Source organism: Mastigoproctus giganteus, chromosome 2, assembly GCF_048544385.1.
Source record: "Mastigoproctus giganteus isolate SK-2022 chromosome 2, ASM4854438v1, whole genome shotgun sequence".
Taxonomy (NCBI): domain Eukaryota; kingdom Metazoa; phylum Arthropoda; class Arachnida; order Uropygi; family Thelyphonidae; genus Mastigoproctus; species Mastigoproctus giganteus.
Window position 1 is genome coordinate 143,573,695 of NC_143576.1, and position 23,700 is coordinate 143,597,394.

Genomic DNA, 23,700 nt, shown 5'->3' on the forward strand with positions numbered 1-23,700 from the left:
ATCTGATATCCATTTAGGCCTAAGCCTTGAACAATATTACTTAGTAGGTATGAAAAGCCTAGTAGTTCCAAGATTAATTCTTTGGATGATTCCCATTTTGAATTTGCTGTTGGTAACATCATCTGTTGGTCCCACCGTATAGAATTTAAATACTATCTAGATCACCACAGTTACCTTTACAAAAGCAAAAACCCTTGGCTTTACCCCTGATGGTAGTTACCTCTTTGAGTAAATCCCACTTCAACACAGTGATCACATCGTGGTTCTTTTATCTGCAGATTCTTAATGCATGAAGAATCGCTACTGATAATCAGATTAAGAGTATTACTCCCTTAGATGCCTCACGAATATACTGCAGTAGAAAACAATCATCCAATAAATCCACAAAAGTCTTGCTAGTGTGTGAGTGACCAACCCACAAGTTCCAGTCTATATCTGAGAAGTTAAAATCTCCCATTATAACACAATCTGATTTATCGGCTTTCTCTGTACAATTGCTCGTTGTTCTCTGTCATTACGCCTATAACACACTCATACTCTCAATTTTGCTTTCCCAGTGCTTATGTTACACCAAACTGACTCAACAGTGCACTATCCACTCATGTCAACTGGATGCACTTCCTTAGATTTTGTGTTTCTTAACTAACAGCATAATCCCTTCTCTCTTCCTCTACACATTGTACTCCTCAAATTCCATTTCTGCATTCCTTATATCTGTGTGGCACCACGTCTCTGATAGCCCAACAATATCTGCCTTTGATTTTTTGACCAATGCCTCAAATTCATCAAATTTATTTACCAAACCCCTAGCTTTGGTGTACAGGCAAGTATATATGCACCTGTTCCTATTCTTAGCTACCCTAACACAGCCCATATATTTACTTGTTCCGCAATGACTAATAAGAATATGTTACATTCTTATCTTGAACAGTCTTCATCCATTAATTGGATTAAAAAAAAGCCACAAGATTCAGATAAGGAACAAGAGTTTCGAGCGGAATGAGTAAATAAATGATTTCATTTCCTACAAGAATAATTTCTCTGCTACAATCTGACAAAATATTAGGATTAGAAAATTTAAAACAAAATAATAAATTTGGTCTTAAATATTTTTAAAATTTAAAATCAAGAAAAAGAGGAATAAAAATCACTCAGATCATTCCATGTAGCTCTCTTGAATAAAATCTAATGATTCAGACAGATAATGACCAAGGTAGAGGGGCTCCATTGGAGAAGAGACCATAGCCAATTTCTGATCTGAAGTATCTAACATTATCTGTTTACTTCAAAGGGGTTGCTAGTGAGAAAAAGATAAAGACTCTTCGATGTGTGACTGGGATTGTCTCTTATCCTGTTATCCATTATCTGTTATGCATACATAAATGAACAAGTTGTATAAGGTCATTAATAATACGAGGACAGGTACGAAAGTAATGCATCCTAAATTTTTTGCTTTCAAATGTGGCACCGTAGATCATTTCACTTGTCACTGGGTGGTCACAAGAGTCCTCTAGCTCCACCATACTGAGTGGAACTGCGATTGCTGTAGTGAGTGCAGCACATGGATGCTACAGATAAACATCAACCAAAGAATGGTGATTGAATTTTTTTACCAAGGAAGAAGTAACACCTATCGAAATCTATACGTGTCTCAAAAATGTTTATGAAGATAATACTGTACATGTGAGTATTATTTCACCTTAACAAACCCATGCTGTGTCCGAGCTGTAACTGAAGGTCTTGTCTAGATGATCCTGCAGTGCTTCTTTAACGAGTGACTCCATTATTTTCCCCAGAACACAAGTTAAACTAACAGGCCTATAGTTACTTCTGTCACCCTTTGAACCCTCTTTGTGAATTAGGGATATATTTGCACACGTCCAGTCACCACCCCTGAGTCCAAGGACGCTCTCATAATTATGGCTAAGGGTTTGCTTATTTCCTTTGTTGCCTCCTTTATTATTACTGGATAGATCCCATCCACCCCAGGTGCCTTCCTTATGTTTAACTTCAACAATTTCTCCTCCACTTTTCTCTCAGTTATTACAAAATCACTTAGCTCCCTGTTAGAGTTTGATAAACTTCTGACATTTCCCTCCTTGAATATAAAGGCAAAATACTCATTCAGTTTTATCAGCTACCTAAGCAGGATCATCAATAGTCGAACCATCGATATCAAGTGGACCAATTTGATTCATCCCTTTCCTTTTAGAGTTTACATAAGTAAAGAACTCTTTGCTGTTTTTCTTTGTTTGCCAAAGATTTCTCTTGTAATGTGCCTTCACCTGCCTAACCTCCTTTGTGACTTGATTACAGACTAGCTTATATCTGCCATAGGTTTCTGTGTTGCCTGATAATTTATATGCATCCCATACTATCCCTTAATCTACCTAATTCTATTTTATGAATTAGTTACCACTCTTTTTTATTGTTCGGGTTTCTTATTCCCATGGCACTTAAACATACAGGTGCTATGGATTTTGATTTAATGCCTAAAAGAAAATAAAGCCGCACTTGATTTTTTGTTTAAGGTGACATTAATACAGATATCTAGAGAAATGTTTATAAAAAATAGTTTGCTTTACTGAACCAAAAATGCAATGCCTGAACAAAGACTATGGAACATTGGCCATGTGCTCAAAGATGAACAGAATGCTCATACTACTTTTTTTTAGTGTGGCCAGAAATAAGATGCACAAAATTTTCTTTGTGGCTCATGACAAAGGAAAAGACAAGGAATAATGTAATTAACTGTTACCAAAATTAGCTCTATAGTGACATTTCATGGAGAAAAATTTATTATAGAAATTAAAATTCATGCACAGGTTGTACAAAGATTCTAACACCAATTTATGTTATGTAAAATAAATATTTATTAAATATAGGTTAATATATATAATATATATACTAACCATGTATGTATTAGAAGAATCCATGTTGGAAGTAGCAATTTTTTCTTCTTAAATATCTTGTATTAAACAAACAACTTAATCATTCAATCAGGTGCAAAAAAGGCTTTACCTAATGTAAGCAATTATATTTAATAACATTAAAATAAATACTTTTTTTTTTTTCACTTACCCATGATTCAATGAGTTCCAATAACATATGTTTATTCCAAAAAAAACGTTCATCTACACGTCTCCAGAGAGGAAATGAATCAGCATGAGGAATTTTTGTTTGAGCATACTGACGTTGCAAAGAATTTGTGAGATCACCCGTACAAGAATAATAAAAGGACTCTGTATCATGAAACATCTTCAGGAATTCCTAGAATACAAATCCACCAACTTAATAGCATATAATACATGTGTGCATGAAAAAGAGGAAATTATACATTAGTAACTTTAATTTAGTCTTTTTTTTTTTTCTTCTTAAATTCTTAAGGTAACATAAAAAATGATATTGAAGAAAAATTACAATAATCAAGTACAGTTTTTTTTTAATCATTTGATAAAACATAGTTTTCTTTCCATATTTTCAACTAAATGAGATATTTTATTACAATTATATAGTTTTTAGCTAAAACTGAGTACTACCTGTATACTCATTAAATTTTAGCAAAAGCTTATTTCTCAGTACTCACCTCTTAAAATCCGTTTAATTATTGTTTACATTCCACAGGAAATAAAAGTGAAAAGTAAAAATAAAAAATTAACTATATGAATGATTAAGATCATGCCTGGGAGAAAAAAGAAGTGCAATGCTCCTTCCCTGGTTGTCGTCTATAAAAACTGCATAAAAGGAACTATAATACAACATCGATAACCAAAAGTGTAACCTAGGACTTTCAATGCATTGGTTATAAGACACACACGAAGGAAATCTTTTATAATAGCTTTAACTTCAACGATGTGTTGCGTTAAACACGTGGGAATTTTAGGTTTGTTATTAATGAAATGTTGGTGGGTAATTTTGCATTTAGGATCTCATGTGAAGAGTTTTGCCGGAACCATTCTATTGTCAAGGCTTCTTACTGAAGTATCGTGTGATTAGAATTTAACTTAAAGTAATTGCAGAGTCTACTAGCAGATTTAACAGTTAATATTAACAGCAGACCCCACATTCAAAGAATGTACTAATCTTAATATCAATAGCATCCTAGAGTTAACCTCCATTTTAATCAGGGCGAGGCATTTCTGATTTGTACACGAAATATATGAACAGGTTTATGGACTTCCGATGGGATTAGGCATTAGGTTATCGACACTGTATTAGTTCCTTTTATGCAGTTTTTATAAACAACAACCAGGGAAAGTTCAGTGCACTTCTTTTTTTCCCTGGGAATGATCTTAATCATTCATATAGTTCATTTTTTATTTTTAATTTTCCCTTTTATTTCCTATGGAGTGTAGACAATAATTAAATGGATTTTAAGAGGTGAGTAATCAGAAATAAGCTTTTGCTAAAATTTAATGGGATATTTTATTAATACTGTCAGTTTTTTTGTCTTCCTTAGTATGCTGTTGTCCATTACATCTCCCACTACTGTTTCCACTTGAAATACCATTCACCCCGAATTCAGATCCTTTATTTGGATCTGAGATAAAAACCCTGAAGGAACAAAATCCAAAATGGAGTGAGAGAGAAAAGGAAGGGGAGTTAATAACAAAATGTTAATAACATTTGTGAATAGTAATAATCTATGTTTTATAGAGGGAGAGAGAGGGGAGAAAAAAAAAAAAAAAGCAAAAAAGTAATAACTTTTACACAAATCAAGAACACTTCATTTCTGCATGTCTACCATATTTTCCCATTTATTCCTCCTATCTGCATATGGCAACACACAAAATATCCAGTGCTTTAGCTACAACATACAATATATGGATAACCTATGTGATATCTATGAAAAAAAGAAATAACTGTCATATTTCTATTTTTCTGATTTTAATGAAATTTGGAAAGGCTCGAAAAATCATTTTAACATAAAACCCATCCATTGGGAGTCAAACTCTTACATATGGATGGATGGACAAAGGAATAATAATTGCTGAATTATTTTAGTCTAATTTCAGTGACATATTCGATGGCTTTACAAACTGCTCTAAAAGAGCCAAATAAAAAATTTCATAAAAATCCATTCATTGGGAATCAAGTTATGCCTGCTGCACAACCTGTTCGGCTGTCTGAATGAATGCCATAATAGGACTTTGTAACCATGAAGATAACAATCACAAATGAAAAATATGCAGATATTCATTTAATTTATGGTAATGTCTGGTAACCAAAGAATTCCAGATAAGCAAGTGATTCAGCAGAGGACCCCAGGAGCTGAGACAAATGGATCGTTCACATTCATTAAAACACGGTAGGGAACAAGAAAACATACTGTGCAGAGAAGAACAGTCAAAGGATGATATCTGAAGAACTGTGCATCAGATGGAGCTCTATCCATATTACTGCAATGTGATTGGACCTTTCTATCCCAAGATTACAGTGCTCACTTAGCTTTTTGCCAGTGAAGTATTGCAAAAAGGGAGCTTTGAAAATATATTTTATTTCCTGTTAAAGCACAATTATCTAAGGTAGGCTTGACAATAGTCAGAATTCCCACTTCTGGTCTAATTACATTCCTCATAACACCATGGAAACCAACTTCGGCAATGATTTTCAGTTTCGGCAAACATCTGATATGGCTTCATTGGAATAACCAGATTTGATCATTTGTCATCGAGGACAAATGTCACTTATTTGTCCTCGATGTTACAAATAATCTGTTACTTATTACTGCAATTTCTCGACGCAAAACAGTCCTCTGCAAACAAAATTAAGAATATATCTTTTACATGATGGAATATAGCCCTCATGTCAATCAAAATGTAACAGAATGCCTGTAATGGAATTACTCTAATTGTTGGACTGGTCATTATGGTCCACAAGGCTGGAAAGTAAGATCAAGAGATTTTGCACACCTTAATTTCTTCCTGTGGAGAGAATAAATGAAAACCTATGTGTAACTAGCAAAAATCACAGACTAGGATAGAATATCTGCATTGAATAATGTACGCTACTATATATATATATTTGAAAGTCAACAAAGGCTGTTTAGAAACATTCAAGACTGAGCAGAGAGAGAGCAGCAGCCACTCTAAAAAGTACCTATCCTAACTAAAATGCAACATCTCAGTAGTATTTATCTGAACAGTAATTCTAATTATGATGGGTAACAAAAATTAGTCAGCCATACTACTAACAGTAGGCAAAAGTAAATTTTAATCATATACAGTAGGTCAAGATTAATCTATTGTATATGATTAAAAAAATAAGTACCTAATTTTTTTTATAAAAGAAGTTTTATGAATTCTAGTGATTTCCTTTTATTTGCCCACTTTTTTTTATTTTTAAATCAAGAATCACTTATATTCATAGCTCTGCAATGCTCAAGATTTTCATGTAACATAAGGATTATGTATAGCAACTGATTTTCAACAGACAACTATTATGCCAAAATTACCCAAACTGGGATAGTTAATGAAAAACATTGTTTTTTGGTAACTTTTTAGTATTTTAACTATTTTGTATTTTAAAAGATGCCATATTCTAAAAATACATATGAAAAACTGTAATAAAAGCAAACACGTTCATTTTCAGCACTAATTCTTTTTACAATTTACTTTAACGCAGAAGTTTTAAAAATAAAGCATTATCTAGTTGAAATATTATTATAAATTACTAATACATCAGAAACATTTCAGTGACTAACAATATTTTCTTAAAATTAACTTAGAGAATTTTAAATAAACCTTACATCTAATACTCTTCGTTCCAACTTCTCTCTGTCTCTCAGTTCTTTCTGTAAAAGAAACAAGGTTCATCACATTAACAAACTGAAAACTTTATTGTGATAAGAATATTTAATATCCCAAAAATTCAACTTCCGGGAAAATGATAATACAGTAAAACGTTAGTTATCCAAGGTTCAATTATCCTTAGAGTTGGATTAATCATGGTCCTCTATATATATATATTATAGTTTTATTTTTAACAAACATTTAAAGAATATTATTTATCTGTGCGCGTAAATTCATAAAGTACATACAGGAAATCACTGTTGCGTCTCTCGTTTGGCACCTGGTAAATCACGTCAGATGTTTTTACGCCCACAGATGCGAAGTAAAGTGTCTTCAAACACATGCTGTTGTTTGTTTGTTATTTGGTTTTCAGGAACATTAGCAACTAAAGCCATACTGCTCCGGGGATATGCGGTGGTCATTCTCTGACCTTTCCGCATGCTCCGTATTTGGTGGGCATGGGCTCGAACCGCGGTCTAATCAAGAAGCGTGTACTACGCACTGCTGCTCCTGCCCACCTGGTTACGGAGGCGCCAGAAACACATGCTGCATTTCTAATGCCAAATAACATACAAATGTAACCTATTCGCATTTGTCTACTAAACATCATGAAAGCTTGTTCCTGTGCTTGCCGTCTGTGGCATGTAATATTTATCTCGCATTTCAACCCCTAAAAATGTCAGGTAAACAGAAACGAGTTGTTTTAATAGTGGAAAAGAAACTGGAAATTATTAAAAGATGTGAAAAGGGTGAAAGTGTTTCAAAGCTTACAGACGATTTTTGAACTGGTCAGCAAAATGTATGGAACATCATTAAAAACGAGCCCAATATAGATAAATTTATTTCTAAATGTGACACATTTGCTTGTGCTTCACAGAGAAAATTGCTTAAATGAGCTACAAATGAACAACTTGAAAGTTTAATGATAAAGTGGCTTTTACAACAAAGAGCTGAAGGAACTCCAATATCTAGACCAATGATTTTAAGCAGAGCAAAATTTTTTTTTTTTGACAAATTAGAAATGCCTGGAACATTTTCATCTTGTTGGTTAAAATGATTTAAAGACAGGCATGATATAAGAGAGTTAGAGATACAAGGTGAAAAACTCAGTGCAGATAATGTGGGAGCAACTTTATTCTGTAATGAAATAGCTATGATTATTAAAGAAAAGGGTCCTCTTCCACCACAAATTTACAACACAGATGAGATGGGACTTTATTGGTGAGCAATGCCAAATCGCACATTGGCATCTGTACAAGAAAGAAATGCACCAGGATATAAAATTAGCAGACAGGATACAATTTTACGCTGTGCAAATGCTTCAGGAGATGACAAATTAAAATTAACGGTAGTGGGAAAATCAAAATCTAGAAGTTTAAAGGACATGACTAATATTCCAACAGATTATTATAATCACCGATCTGCATGGATGACAGGGATATATTCGAAGAGTGGAGGACAGATAAATTCATTCCTCATGTTAAAAAATTTGTCTTATTATTATTATTATAATTAGCCATATGGTGCAAGGAAACCTGAGGCTTTTGCTGCACTAGCCAAAAAAAAAAAAAAAAAATTCTGAGTTACCCTTGAGAGAGAGAGAGAGAGAGAGAGAAGGGAATCACCAAGAAAGAGAAGAATGATGATGACTTGTAAAGGTCTACCCCACAAAGCAATTTTGTTATTAGATAACGCTGCATCCCATTCTCCATTGGAAAAGCTATCTGCAGAAAATGGCGATATTGTCACCATTTACCTTCCACCCAATATAATACCACTGGTACAACCTATGGACTACTAGGGGGGTGATTGAGAGCATGAAACGATTGTATAGAAAGACCTTTCTTTCATGACTTTATCATGGAAGAAAAGAATCCTCTTTTATTTTGGAAGTCACTAACAATTAAAGATGCTATCTATAACATTTCTATTGCATGGGTGGAAGTTAAAAGCAAAACAAATTGTTCAAAAAATATTGCCCGATGACTTTAATTGCCAAAAATAACTTGGAAGTGGGAGACTCAAATAACACTGTAGAAATTGTTCCTGATATTTTAAACTCAGTTCAAAATATTGAAGGATGCAAAGACTTAGATGAGGCAAGTGTTAATCAATGGTTAAATATAGACAAAAATTGATGACGATGACTTTATACAAAGTGTGCAAGAACCTACAGCAGGACCAGACAAGAACGATGAACTACAGCCAACTTGCAAAGTAAGTTGCAATGAAGCCCTAACATCTGCAGAGACATTACTTAAATTCATGGAAAGTCAAGTTGATGTAGATTATATCGAAATTTTACAAATTCATGGACACAAGAAAAATAAAAGAAAACATAATGCTACAAAAAAAAAAAAAAAAAAAATCACAGACTTTCTATGAAAATGAATAAAATAATAATATTGTTGTTGTTATATATCTTATGTTTTTGTGTGTTTTGGAAGTTATTTAAACAAATAAAAACATAATTTGATTTACCATGTTTTTTGATTATCCAGGCTTTAGCGTCCCGAATTACCATTATGATGTTTTACTGTATATAGTAAAGTCAATATATAAGCACTTGAAACACTGTCAGAGGGCAAATTATCTATGCTCATCTTCATGACCACACATGTAAAAACAAGTATAGACATGTGGTTAATGATTGATTCATGTGCATGCTGAGTTGGCATGGGGAGGCCAAGAGAGAAACACATGAAAGCTCTTGGTTGAAGTGCATTGTTTCTGCACCATATTAATGTCACAATATTTCAATTAGAACAGAAAGCAAACACCACATTCCATGCATCTGAGAAAGAGACTCTCCAAACTTTTAAGCATATTGATTTCAACTTGACTATTTTCTCATTGTTCAGGATGTGACATCCTATCGTGTGTACCACAAAAATAACTGACTCTAATAAAGAGTGCAGTTCACATACATCTCTTTTACTGGCTCAAAATTACTGAGTACACATGATCAAACCAGTCAGTGACCACATATATTCAATATCTTTGTGTGCACAGCCACTATAACCTTCAACAGCTATTTTAAAATTTAGTCATTTCTTTTCCTCTACTACACATACCCTGTTAAGACATCACATGAAACCAATCGTACACAAAAACAGCATGTCTGCAAACACCTTTACAAAACTAAAACATTACTGTGTGAAGAGGGTATATGATACATACCTGAAACCACTTCAAGGTGATGAGAAATCCTCATGTTTTTAATTGACCAATCAGAAAATGTGGATGATGTAGTCGATAGTAGCATAATGACAAAACTGCAGTAGAATTTACCAACAAAATTACATCCTCTTCTGTAGAAACTATAACTTGTATGGTTTTATTCTCAGTTGGCAACATAACATGTCACACACTGCTGACCTTGACATGTTAAGCTCATTTCTGGGGTATCATATGGATTTCCCTAGGCTTCACATAAAACTTCCTCAAACCAGCTCATTGTGCCTTCACTGACTTTTGTTTGTATGATTGTACAACAGGTATCCTTTATGAATTTTCTGTACCACTGAAGGATTGGAGATCTACTCAGTGGCTTCTTTTTAAACCACATGTAAAATTTACACATAACACTGGTGGAAGACTGCAGCTCGTTGGGGTTGGAAAATTCCACAATGATTACAGTGTTGTCATTATGCTGTCATCTACTGCATCACTTGCATTTTCTGATTTCGTAAATAAATCTATCCTATTCCCAAAATGAGGTTTTGGTTTGTAATGGAGGTTTTATTTTTATGAAAACATGCAACCACAAAAGGCATAAAAACCTATAGTACTTAAGCACCCAGCAACCGTGCATGGTTTGAAGGAGATGGGGGGGGAGCATGCCAGAAACTTTGCTCTGGAGACTAAATATGGGTTTCACCACTTCAACCAGTATTGCACTCGTTGATGGATCATCTACCACCTAGTGTGGTAGATGATTCATCAAAAATTAGTATTATATTACTATTATTAGTGTTATATTATATTAGTAATGATACTGGTTAGTACTAGTAGTACCATGCATTGGTTGGAGGAGATGAGATGGGCAATACCAGAAACTTTGCTCTGGAGACTAAACATGGGTTTCAACCAATTCAAGTGTTATGATGCATACGTCTACATCAATTCAGAGGTTTGTATACATGCTGTACTTAAGACTGCTTCCGATTAATATCACACAGACACCAAAAAATCAGTGAGAAAGCAACAAAGGAAAGTCAAAAAGAAATGTATGGTAAATTAAATAGGGTAAGAGAAAACTACATTTTCATAATAGCAGACAGAAAAATGCAGATAAGTTCACTGCTCAATATAGTAAAAAAATAAATAACTCCAAATAGTAAATGAATAAAAAAATAGATTAATACTAGAAAAAGACATTTCTATTCTGTACAGATGAGATTAGAACATTATTAAAAATATAAAAGCAATCAGAGGCACTAGGGACTGACAAATGAGATGATAAAAGCATTTGATAAAATAGAGTAATGCCAATATTATTCTGCAAAATATGGAAAGAAGGGAACGGTACAAGATCAGAGCAAGTAATATGATATAGGTTTACTTTATAAGCAGGGAAGTGATATTTTGAAATGCAGAACCTATAAAATGGGTAAACCAAGGGAGCATACTAAACACAATAAAATTAATAAAAAATTGCAGACTAAATAAATGGCAAAAACTACACAAAAACAATGTTGAGAACTGACAACACTCAGTTTACAAGTATCAATTATATTAATGAGCGATAGAAAGGAATAAAAGGTTTTTAGTGCACAATAAATAATGCTATGATAAGAAAATCAAAAATTTTAATATTATGTCCGTAAGTAAAAGAACTTACTTAACAAAGTTCATGTACGACATCACAAGCTACACAAACTATTAATTAAGAATGTATACTTATCATCACATTTTAAAAATTTAGTTTAATTAGAATTAAAAAAGGTCTTAAGGCTGTAGTCCTGGAGTAACTTATGTTCATGCTGGTCTGCAAATTGCACATTAATCCCTACAGGCAGGTGCATTTTCTCCCAAAATTCTTCCATTCTGTTGAATTTTTTCGCTTTTTATTAATTTCACTCTAAAAGATTTTGTTTTCACTCTACATGATTTTGTTCATAAGTAGTGCTGAAGCATTAATTGTAATGACCCAATAGTGAGTTGTCCTGCTGGATAAGTCACCACTATTGCAACTGACAATGTGGCTCGCTAATATCCATGCACATTATTGCATTGTTAGCTCCCTCACAGTGTTCAGAAAATAAAATAACAGAGAATTTTCCTGTATTGCTTTTGCATTATATATATGTATACACACACATTATATATATATATATATATATATATATATATATATATATATATATATACACAAGTAATATGGAAAGAAAGTTAATAAATTGTATCAAGCTGTAACTAATACTTATGGGCCAATGTAGTTGCTAGAGCAATTATGCATTACGACTATAATGTGTATAAAATATTTTGTATAATATATAATATTGAAGATAATAATATAGAAGTTAATTCAAGCAGACAATACCAAGCTGGATTTAAAGAAACACAAGGGATATAAATATATATTAAAAAATAATAATAAATAAAAAAATAAATAAATTTAAAAAAATAATATATATATATATATATATTGTGTGTGTGTGTGTGTGTGTGTGTGTGTGTGTGTGTGTGTGTGTGTGTGTGTGTGTGTGTGTGTGTGTGTGTGTGTGTGTGTGTAAAACTTATCGTTGTCTACCCACAATCTAGACGACTTCAACTGGGGCCAAGCACCCAGCAAAAAAGTGACAAGGAGTTCTCTGTTTCTGTAATGATCAATATCTGCTAAGATATATAAAAATTCCGAGATTAAGTAAATTAAGTAATTTGAATCTAAACCAATTAAAGCTAGTTAAAAAATTTTTTAGAATCAAAAGGAGGATATTATAAATGTAGCATACATTGATCGTCGTTGACCCAACAGAGAATGCAATTGAATAATTAAAATAAGAACAAATGCAAAGTATAAGGCATATCTACCATATCTAGGACATAATGTAACAACTAGTCGTTATGAAATAATAATCACTCTAGTGAGTTAATATATATGTGGTGACCCTATGTGATGGATATGGTAAAAATAAAAATAAATCATTAATCAATTAATTAAAGTTAACGCAAAGAGAAACATGCAAATAGTAAGAAGAATAAAAACTAATAGAGCAGGAATAATAGAACCTGAACTCCATAAAGGCGAAAATATAGTAGTACAGGTAAGAAATAATGTCGTTTTTTTGTTTTCAGTCTGGTTGGCCACAGTTGAAGTCGTCTAGATTGTGGGTAGACAACGATAAGTTTTATATGTATTTATATATATATATTTATTTATTTATTATTTTTTTTTTATTAATATATATTGATATCCCTTGCATTTCTTTAAATCCATCTTGGTATTGTCTGCTTGAATTAACTTCCATATTATTATCTTCAATATTATATATTATACAAAATATTTTTATATATATATATATATATATAAAATATTGAAGATAATAATAGAAAAGGTAAATCAATCAAATAATACCGTTCAGGAATTTAAGAAAACGCAAAGGATTTTAAAAAAATAAAATAAAATATGTTATCACTTTTTACCCACAATCCAGATGACTTCAACTGGGACCAAACACCCAGACCGAAGGCAAAAAACAACAAGAAGTTCTCTGTTTCTGTAATGATCAATATGTGCTAAGTAAGTTAAATCTAACCCAAATATAAACCAAATATAGTAATTAAAAGTGGTTAAGAAATTTTAGAATCAAAAGTAAGAAAACATAAGTAAATTATAAATAAATTATAAATGTAAGCATATATTAATCATCGTTGACCCGACAGAGAACGTAATTTAATGATTAAAATAAGATTAAATATATAATACATACTACATATCTACCGTATCCAGGACATAATGTAGTAACAATAATAGTCGTCAAGATCAAAATAATATGTGGTGCCCCCTATGTGATGGATATGGTAATAATAAATAAAAATAAATAATTAATTAATTAACCAATCAAATTGAAGTTAATGCAAAGAGAAACATGCAGATAGTAAGAAGAAAAACTAAAGGAGTAGGAATAATAGAACCTGAACTCCATAAAGGCGAAAAATAGTGGTATCGATAAGAAATAGTTTCTCCTACCACCTTGGATTGTCCTAATAATTTTGGAGAAATAAAAATAAAGAGGGTAGGACAGGTTAAAGACAATACAAGATATAATTTGTGGCTCGGGTATGCCCGGGATCGCAAAACCCGTTCCTATAGTAGGACCCTGAGCTGAATTTGCATGTTACCTCAGCGTGAACTTAAGTAAACTTAAATGAATTTAACTATGTAAAAAAAAATTATACACTGTAATTTGCAAGCCGGTGGGTACAAGTTTTCTACGCCGTAAGACACCAAGAAAGCAAAGTGTATCCTATGTACATATATACATGGCTCTAAATCCGTAATTATGACAATTATATTGAACCAATGGGTTCAGAAAACAAATTTTTGAAATTAATTATGCTTATCGCTTTCCTGAAGTGGTATTTCAGGTAAGCAATGGGGAAATTATTATTAATCAACTTGTTGTATAAATGTTTGCTGAACAGTTTTTATTATTATTGCAAATGTAAGCAATCCTCAGACATTGGGATAAAATGATATTAGCATGCACTGATTTTGATATATAAGATCTCCAGTTTGTAAGGCTGACTACATTGAAGTTAAATGCGTCTCTTTTATTATATACGTTTACATCTATATTATTATGGAATATTTCTATATGTAGATCCAGGTAATTTGCTATAGTATCAGAACTATTAGTTTTTTCTAATACAAGTTCTTCTGGATATAATTTATTGTAATCCTGAACAAAATGTGGACAATTAAACACACATAGATCATCTATGTATCTGAATATAAGTAGGTTATCTTGGAATGCTCTTTCTGTATAATATAGATAAAGGTTTGCAATTATGCTTGATGCTGGACTTCCCATAGGGATGCCATTCACTTGCAAGTATAACGATGTTCCATCATATACATAATTATTAAAGATGCATAAATTTATTAGAGTACTCCAATAGGTTAAATCAAACTTTATAGCATTTTTATTTTCCAAATATAGTTTCTGAAGAACAACTTTTAAATTATCAAGATTAATACTAGTGAATAAACTGTTCAAGTCAAATGTTTGTATTTGCTGAATATTGTTATTTTTTATTGCATTTATAATCGGTAAGTTATTATTTATTATAATAGTTTTATTTACGTTATTTAATATAATTTAAGTAACTTTTCTAGCGTTCTTCCTGAAATTTTAGCATAACTATCTCTACATGATGTTATGAATCTATATGCAATAGGTGATTTATGAAATTTGGGTATACCATATATAAACGGATATTTTAGGTTATTATACTTTAACTTTAATTTTTTATGCAATGCAATTAATTTTTTGATTATTAAATTAGGGGAAGATGCTATGTATTTATATGTATTACTAGACTGTAGTTCATTTTTAATAATTTCTATATAATATGACTTACATATAATTGCATAATTGCAAGCAGCTTTGTCAATGGGAGTAATTACAAAATGTTCATGTATATCTTTGAGCTGCCTATTTATTAATTTTGTATTATATAGATTATCCGGTATGAATTTCAATTGATTATATTTGTTAGATATGATATTAAGCATTGTAAATAACCACATTGGTATGCCTCGACCGGTATGTTATATTTGTATGCTGATCTTATGCAGTATTTTAATAAACCTAGATATAACAATTTTTTAAAGATAGATTTATTAATAGGTAGATTAGGTCAAAATTTAAAACCAAGTGATAAAATATCTCTAAGTTCAGGATATGGGATTATATCTAAATCGCCAGTTATAATGTGGTTATGGTTAGGATCCATGTATCTATGAAATGAAGGTTTGTGGCTGTTGTTGTTGTTGTTTTTGGTTTTTAGGAGCATTAGCAACTAAGGCCATATTGCTCCAGGATATGCGGTGGTCATTCCTTAACCTTTCCACATCCTCCGTATTTGGTGGTGACGGGCTCGAATCCCGGTCTAATCAAGAAGCGTGTGCTACGCGCTGCTGCTCCTTCCCACCTGGCTACGGAGGCGCCAGGTTTGTGGCAAACACATGTATCCTGTTCGATGTTAATATTGTGAAGGTTTGTAGCTATTATTTTATAGTTACACGCTTTAAGACAAATGGTTTAGAATATTTAAATCTGATATTAATATGTAAGTTATTAATAGGCAGCAAGTCATTGCATAAATTAATAGTTCTATGTATATCCAAATTATCCATCATTTTATTTTGAAAATATAAGACGAGGACAGAGTTTTCTGGTTGCTTGTTAATATTCAAAATATTAATTCTGAATTTAAGAATGTCTAGTATAATGTGCATAAGGTGAGAAGATGCAAAGACGTAATCATTGGCTTTCCTGCTTAGTGCTTTGAGTACACTAAGTTTAATACTGAAAAGTGTGTTATGTATTTTACTAATATTTATAGGATCAGTGTCCCATATTTTGAATAAATCTATGAAGTCTCCTATATGTTCTCAGTTGCTTTTATATGTTTTGGATTTATTATATTTTCTTTTGCAATTAGATTTATGAAGTTTGGCAATTTGAAACATATTTGCAATAATAATAAAAGCTGTTCAGCAAACATAATAGCATTGTACAACAAGTTGATTAATAATAATTTCCCCATCACTTACCTGAAATACCACTTCAGGTAAGCGATAAGCATAATTAATTTCAAAAATTTGTTTTCTGAACCCATTGGTTCAATATAATTGTCATAATTACAGATTTAGAGCCATGTACATAGGATACACTTTGCTTTCTTGGTGTCTTACGGCGTAGAAAACTTGTACCCACCGGTTTGCAAATTACAGTGTATCATTGTTTTTTACATAGTTAAATTCATTTAAGTTTACTTAAACGAGTTGCAATCCCGGGCATACCCGAGCCACAACTTATATCTTGTATTGGCTTTAAGCTGTCCTACACTCTTTATTTTTATTTCTCTGAAATTATTAGGGTAATCTGAGGACGTAGGAGAAACTATTTCTTATCTATTATCTATTATTAGTTCTATTATCTATACCACTATTTTTCGCCTATAAAGGCGAAAAATAGTGGTATAGATAATAGAACCTAGGAATAATAGAACCTGAACTCCTTAAGGAGTTCAGGTTCTATTATTCCTACTCCTTTAGTTTTTCTTCTTACTATCTGCATGTTTCTCTTTGCGTTAACTTAAATTTGATTGGTTAATTAATTAATTATTTTTATTTATTATTACCATATTCATCACATAGGGGGCACCACATTATTTTGATCTTAACGACTATTATTGTTACTACATTATGTCCTGGATACGGTAGATATGTAGTATGTATTATATATTTAATCTTATTTTAATCTAAATTACATTCTCTGTCAGGTCAACGATGATTAATATATGCTTACATTTATAATTTATATACAATTTACTTATATTTTCTTACTTTTGATTCTAAAATTTCTTAACCACTTTTAATTACTATATTTGGTTTATATTTGGGTTAGATTTAACTTACTTAGCACATATTGATCATTACAGAAAGAGAACTTCTTGTCGTTTTTTGCCTTCAGTCTGGGTGGTTGGCCCCATTTGAAGTCATCTGGATTGTGGGTAAAAAGCGATAACATATTTTATTATTATTTTTTTTAAATCCTTGCGTTTTCTTAAATTCCTGAATGGTATTATTTGATTGATTTACCTTTTCTATTATTATCTTCAATATTTTATACACATCATGGTTGTAATGCATGATTGCTCTGCAACTGCATTGACCCATAAATATTAGTTACAGTCGTTATAATTATTAACTTTTTTATTACTGATATTAATATGTATAGATATATATATAGTAATGAATAATTAGAGATAATTTCTGTCAAAAACTGTGGGTCTCACTCTCTGCCTGATGAAGTGATACTGATGTAATGGACAGAACAATCTCCCAATTACTGCTTCTCTTTACTCTGCTACAAAAGAATATGATTTGTTTTTTCTATTGTTCACAGCATATCACCATTAAAAGTTTCATGCTGCTTTTTTGTGTAATAAAAAAATACAAGGTTATTTTCAAAAAACAAAATAAATAAAATAAAGCTCCTTTCAGTATGCCATTCTGTCAGGACATATGCAGGATAGAACTGCCTTTGAAAGAAAATAAAAATAATTGTTCCTCTGCACAAAAAGTTTGCTATTTATATCAAATATAGCTGATACATAAGTGTATCATATTCTGATCATATTTATACATCAACTATAAAATGTTTGCAAGTCAGAAAGTGTGATGACAGCTTGCAGTAGTAAAATATCGCTCACGAGAAAGAAAATTAAGTGTTCTTATATTATTATCAAATACAATTACCGTATTTCCCCATGTATAAAGACGCACCTTTTTTCGAAAAATTTGGGGTCTAAAAACTGGGTGCATCTTATACAGTGGTTGTAGATTTTTTTTTTTTTTTACTTGCATTTCCCGCTTTTTTGCACTTGTTACCAGTATATTAGGTTACGTTTTGCCACGTTCTGCCCAGAAATGGCTCAGAAAAGATTTTCGTACAGTGCTGAATTCAAGTTAAAAGTGATCCAGTTTGCAAAAGTGAATGGAAATCGTGCTGCTGAACGTAAATTTGGTCCTCCTCCAACTGAGAAAACAATCCGAGACTGGCTACGGGAAGAAGAAACCCTACTGAAAACGCATGGCAGAAGAAGGCCATGAGAGGCAAGTCAGCAAAATGGCCTGATTTAGAGAGGGAATTGAAGATATGGATTAAAGAGCAAAGGGCAATTGGAATTCCTGTGTCCACAAAGATGGTTCAGCATGAGGCAAGAAGAATTGCTGATGAAAAAAAGAAGTTACTGATTTCAAAGGAGGACACAATTGGTGCTTCAGATTCATGAAACGGAATGGACTAAGCATGCATTCACGCACCAGACGTGCCCAAAAGAGCCTGAAAGCTATGAGCAGAAGGTCCTTGAATTTCATCGTTTTGTCATTCAATGTCGGAAGACATCAGTTTGAGTTGGGACAGATTGCAAATATGGACGAAAATTATGAGTAGTAAGTCAACCAAAAGTATAAATACTTTTTGTTGACTATGTATACAAAGGTGATATGTATACTTCACACAAGAGTAGAGTGAATCCCCACTTGAGGCTGCTATATCTGTAGAGAATGATGCCAAGAAGTTAATTACACAAGAGATATACAACTGACACCAACAAATACACAATTAAGAGTTTTCTCAACTATCCAGAATGTAGATATTGAACCAGAGGAGTTGACATTACAAAGTACAATAAACCAATGATAATACAATTTGCTTGCTATAAGAAAAATCCATGGGTAGTAAAAGTGATGATAGAAACAATGATCACAAGTTAAGATAAAGGCACAAAATAAATGCAAGGCCTTATATACACTGAGTTGGATTTGCATTAAAAAAACGCCCTTGTGTAGGACTGGACTGCGATGCTGGTGAAGGCTCAAAGTCAGGAACGGCTGATGAAAAATTGTAGTTCACACATGTGGCAACAATATTTTCAGTGAAAGGAAGAATGGGTCAGTGTCGAGATATTTCCAACTTCAAACATGGAATGATTGTGGGAGCAAGAAGTGCAAGTGTCAGTATCTCAATGACAACCAACATGGTTAAGTACAACTCTGTTCTGTGGTGTCATAAGTCTATCATTTTACTGGCTCAAGAGCAGTAAAACAATTAGCCAAAGGTCACTTGTGGGACATCCATGTGTGGTCAATAACAGTGGTGAGCATCGTGTGTCTCATCTTGTAACACAGCAGCAATGCAGTATAGTGGCCCAGCTAACTACCTAATACAACACAGAAATAGCAAGGCCAACGTCGACATGAGAAATTAACTCATATAAGCTATGACTGTCGATGGCCATCAGAGGTACACATTCTCACTGCAAAACACAAGAAACTACACTTTGCATGGACACATCAGCACCAACATTGGATCATTGACACGTAGAAATCTGTCGCCTGGTCTGATGAATCCCATGTCCAAATCTATCGTTCTGATGGATGCAACCACATTTGGTTTTGGTTTGGTTTTACTGGCGCAACAGCAACCAAGGCTATAATGTGCCAACTATGATAAATGAGTAGACATATTAAAAGTACAGAAACAAAGGTTAAAATATTACAGTTACCCAGGAATAGTGGTCACTATATCAGAAAAATATTTGTACAAATATATGTATAAGAGCAGTCGACAAGGTATAAATGATATATTAAATGTAATAAAAGTATATATTAACAAAAGAGTATATGTTAAAAAGATGTAAATAAATTTATCAGCTTTAAATAGTTAAAAACAGCTGGTACGTGATCATTGTCAGAGAGTATTTGACTGAGTGTAACCATATTTGGAGAAAAAAACATGAGGCAATGGTGCCTAGATGCACTATTAGTGTCTGGCAGGTTGGAGGTGGTGGTGGTGTTGTTATGGTTGGTTTGGGGACTGTTTTTGTGGCATATTCTGAGTGTTCTGATCACCATTAATCAACAGTTCAATGGGAATGCCTACCTTTCTATCATCATCAACCAAATCAGGCCTAATGTCCAAGTTGGCAGATGATACAAAGGTTGGCAGGGTTGTTAATGACAATACAGACAGTATGCTCCAGCAACAGGATCTAGAAAAGTTAGGTACATGGGCTGAGAAGTGCCAACTGAAGTTTAACATTGACAAATGCAAAGTACTGCATATGGGTAGCAATAACCTAAGAGAAATGCACCAACTGTGTGGTACTACACTCAGGAAGGTGGAATGAAAAAGACCTGGGGTAATTGTGCAGACAGATATGAAGTTCTCTGAGCAGTGCACACAGGCTGCCAGAGCAGGTCATGGAGTTTTGTTAATGATATATAGAAATTTTGCTAGCAGAGACGAGGAGATGATTATCCCTTTGTATAAGGCAATGGTCAGGCCACACCTTGAGTACTGCATACAGGTCTGGAGGCCTCATCATTTTAAGAAGGATGAGGAGTTGCTAGAACAAGTACAGAGAAGGGCAACAAGATTGGGGAGAAGAACAAAGGGGTGTGCTTACGAAGAAAGGCTTAAGTTCTGCAAGTTGCAGCATCTGGAGACTAGGCACCTGCGAGGTGATCTGATTGAGGTGTATAAGGCCTTGAATGGCTTGAACAGGCTCAATGCTGACGGGATACTTGCTTGCTGAGATTTTTTTACATCATATGCCCCAACTAATGCTAAATACACAATGATAGTGCATCCAGACAATTCCACCCTCTATCAACTAGACAATGCATTATACCATAAGGCCCAGCAGGTTGCTAACTGTTTCAGGAACATGACAATGAATTCTCTGTCCTCCCATGGCTGCACAACTCATCTGACATAAACCCAACTGAGCATGTTTGAGACCTACTGAAAAAGGACTTTCAGTGCTACGGCCATCCATATGACAATGAACAGGCATTAGCAAACACATTATGTAACACATGGGTATCACTTGCAGGACACACTGCAGCACTTTGTGGAGTCCATGCCAAGATGTTTACAGGCTGTATTAAAGGAAAAAGGCTGCACAATGTATTAGTTAGGTTTGCTGATGCAAAGCTAACTAATACATTGTGCATAGAATTTAATTTTTTTATATTTTATGCATAGAATTTAACATGCCAAATGTATGGTATAATACATATATGACCCAAGTTCATAAAAAATCTGAATGTTGCAGTTATCTTTAGTACAATTAAATGATTCAATGAATCTTCTTTATCTGTAACTGACTTCTTTAATATTTTCTGATAACTGAAGTGTCTGGGAAAAGAATAAAACAAACAGTAATAAATATAGTACACTTATTAAGAAGTGTACCTCTTGCGAAGATTGTCATATAAAAATACAAGGAAATATTTTAGAAGAGACGTGGGAATTATAAGGAAGGAAGGAAGGAAGGATGTTCAGAGTAAAACAGTGGTATTAAGCTCATTATGCTTTTCAGTATAACTCATTTTCAAATACCAACAGTATGAATGTACAGAGAGCAGAGTGTGAACAAAAATAGGAAACAAATACATAAGAATGTAAAATATTTAACTCTAACTGGCTGAGAAAAAATGAATATTCACCAAGTTCCCCAAATAAATATAACTACTGGTAAATTTGCATTTATAATATCTGAGATTTATATCAGCCATGATAAATGCACATTTATCTGTGGTCTTCAGATTTATATTTCTAAATAGCCAGTTCTTTCACTGCATGTAATTTGTAAACTGTTGTTGTTATTTGGTTTTTAGGAGCATTAGCAACTAAGGCCATATTGCTCCGGGGATATGCGGTGGTCATTCCCTGACCTTTCTGCATCCTCCGTATTTGGTGGGCACGGGCTTGAACCCTGGTCTAATCAAGAAGCGTGTGCGATGCACTGCTGCTCCTGCCCACCTGGCTATGGAGGCGCCTTTGTAAACTGTGTGTTTGATCAGAACATCAAGTCTATCAATGTATGGCTTATGAAGAAATTGATCTATGTGCTATGAATGATTTGTCTGAATTTACCTGCTAAGATAGTGTGAAATGTAATGGTTATGAAAGATAAAGGCATGCAATAAAATTTTAATAGCTACTAGAAGTGAAGAACAACTGTCAGTTAAATTTCTTATATCTCACTATATATAAACCGCAGAGTTGGGGGAAACCCCCAGAGCAGCATTATAATTAACACTATATGCTACATATAAACAAGGCGGAGTTTTGGGGAACCACCAGTGCTGCTTGATCCCCAACATTATGTCTAGAGAGAGAGAGAGAGAGAGAGAGAGAGAGAGAGAGAGAGAGATAGAGAAAGAGAGAGAGAGAGTGTGTGTTTAAGAGGTGCCTTGTTTATATAAAGTGGGATTTAAGAAATTTAAATGATTGCTGTCCTCCACCTCTAGTGCATACTTCAATTATGAAAAAAGCATTAAATTCTACTAAAAAGTTTGTCAATCATCTTATTACTAAAATGTCATCTGCATAACATGGGAATATCCTGAATTACGGCATACCAATGATGTCAAGATAGCATTTTCAATAAAAGAGATAAATGTCTGTGAAGAGGGGGCTAACATGCACAATTCCATAGGCAGTCAAAACTTTGTTGAAAACTGTGTGAATTATGTGTGAAGAAAGAAAGAAAACTTTATGACATCACCTGGAGTGAGTTTTGTGCATTTCTTTAGGGAAGTATCTAATTCCAATAATTCCTGCATTTTAAATAAGGAGGTTAATTTCATATCTAAGCTTGTACACAAAAACAATGTCAAAGGAGGCAAGAATGTCATCACTTTTTACCATGAAATGTATTTGTTGTAACCATGAAAATAAGCCATTGTAAATTAAAAATAATATTAATTAAAAAGGAAGACAATCCAGAAAGGATTATGGTATATAATAAGATACAATGAGATAACCAGATTTCTTATGCCAAACAAATAAGTATGCTGCAATACTGTAAGAATAATTTTATTTTGCATTTGAGTTTCCTGAGAGCAGAATGTTCAGTGTCTTGTCAGAAACTTAATGTCATTTGATATATGTTCGAAGCTCAATAAATTCACAACTTCTCTAATTCACATGGTTTTTAATTGTCTTTTTCTATTAAATATTTAAAAACTGTTCATACAATTAAGAAAATTTATTTTAATCCCAAATATTCAAAAACTTAATATGCTGTCTTTTGATCACAAATAAGTACAAAAATTTACCAGTTAAGTACAAGAAGAGAAAAAACAATCTGCACC

General features: G+C 33.0%; 1 protein-coding gene across 1 annotated transcript in view; it reads right to left on the reverse strand.

The window, feature by feature from the left end:
* sp3 (phosphatidylinositide phosphatase spermathreecae) overlaps window positions 1-23,700 on the reverse strand; it is a 291,853-nt gene that overhangs the window by 182,709 nt on the left and 85,444 nt on the right. The window contains exons 5-7 of the mRNA XM_090368696.1: window positions 16,840-16,855; window positions 6,749-6,780; window positions 3,082-3,270 (exon numbers count right to left, since the gene is read on the reverse strand). Coding sequence (XP_090224822.1) covers window positions 3,082-3,270; window positions 6,749-6,780; window positions 16,840-16,855 — 237 coding nt within the window. The remainder of the gene's footprint in view (window positions 1-3,081; window positions 3,271-6,748; window positions 6,781-16,839; window positions 16,856-23,700) is intronic.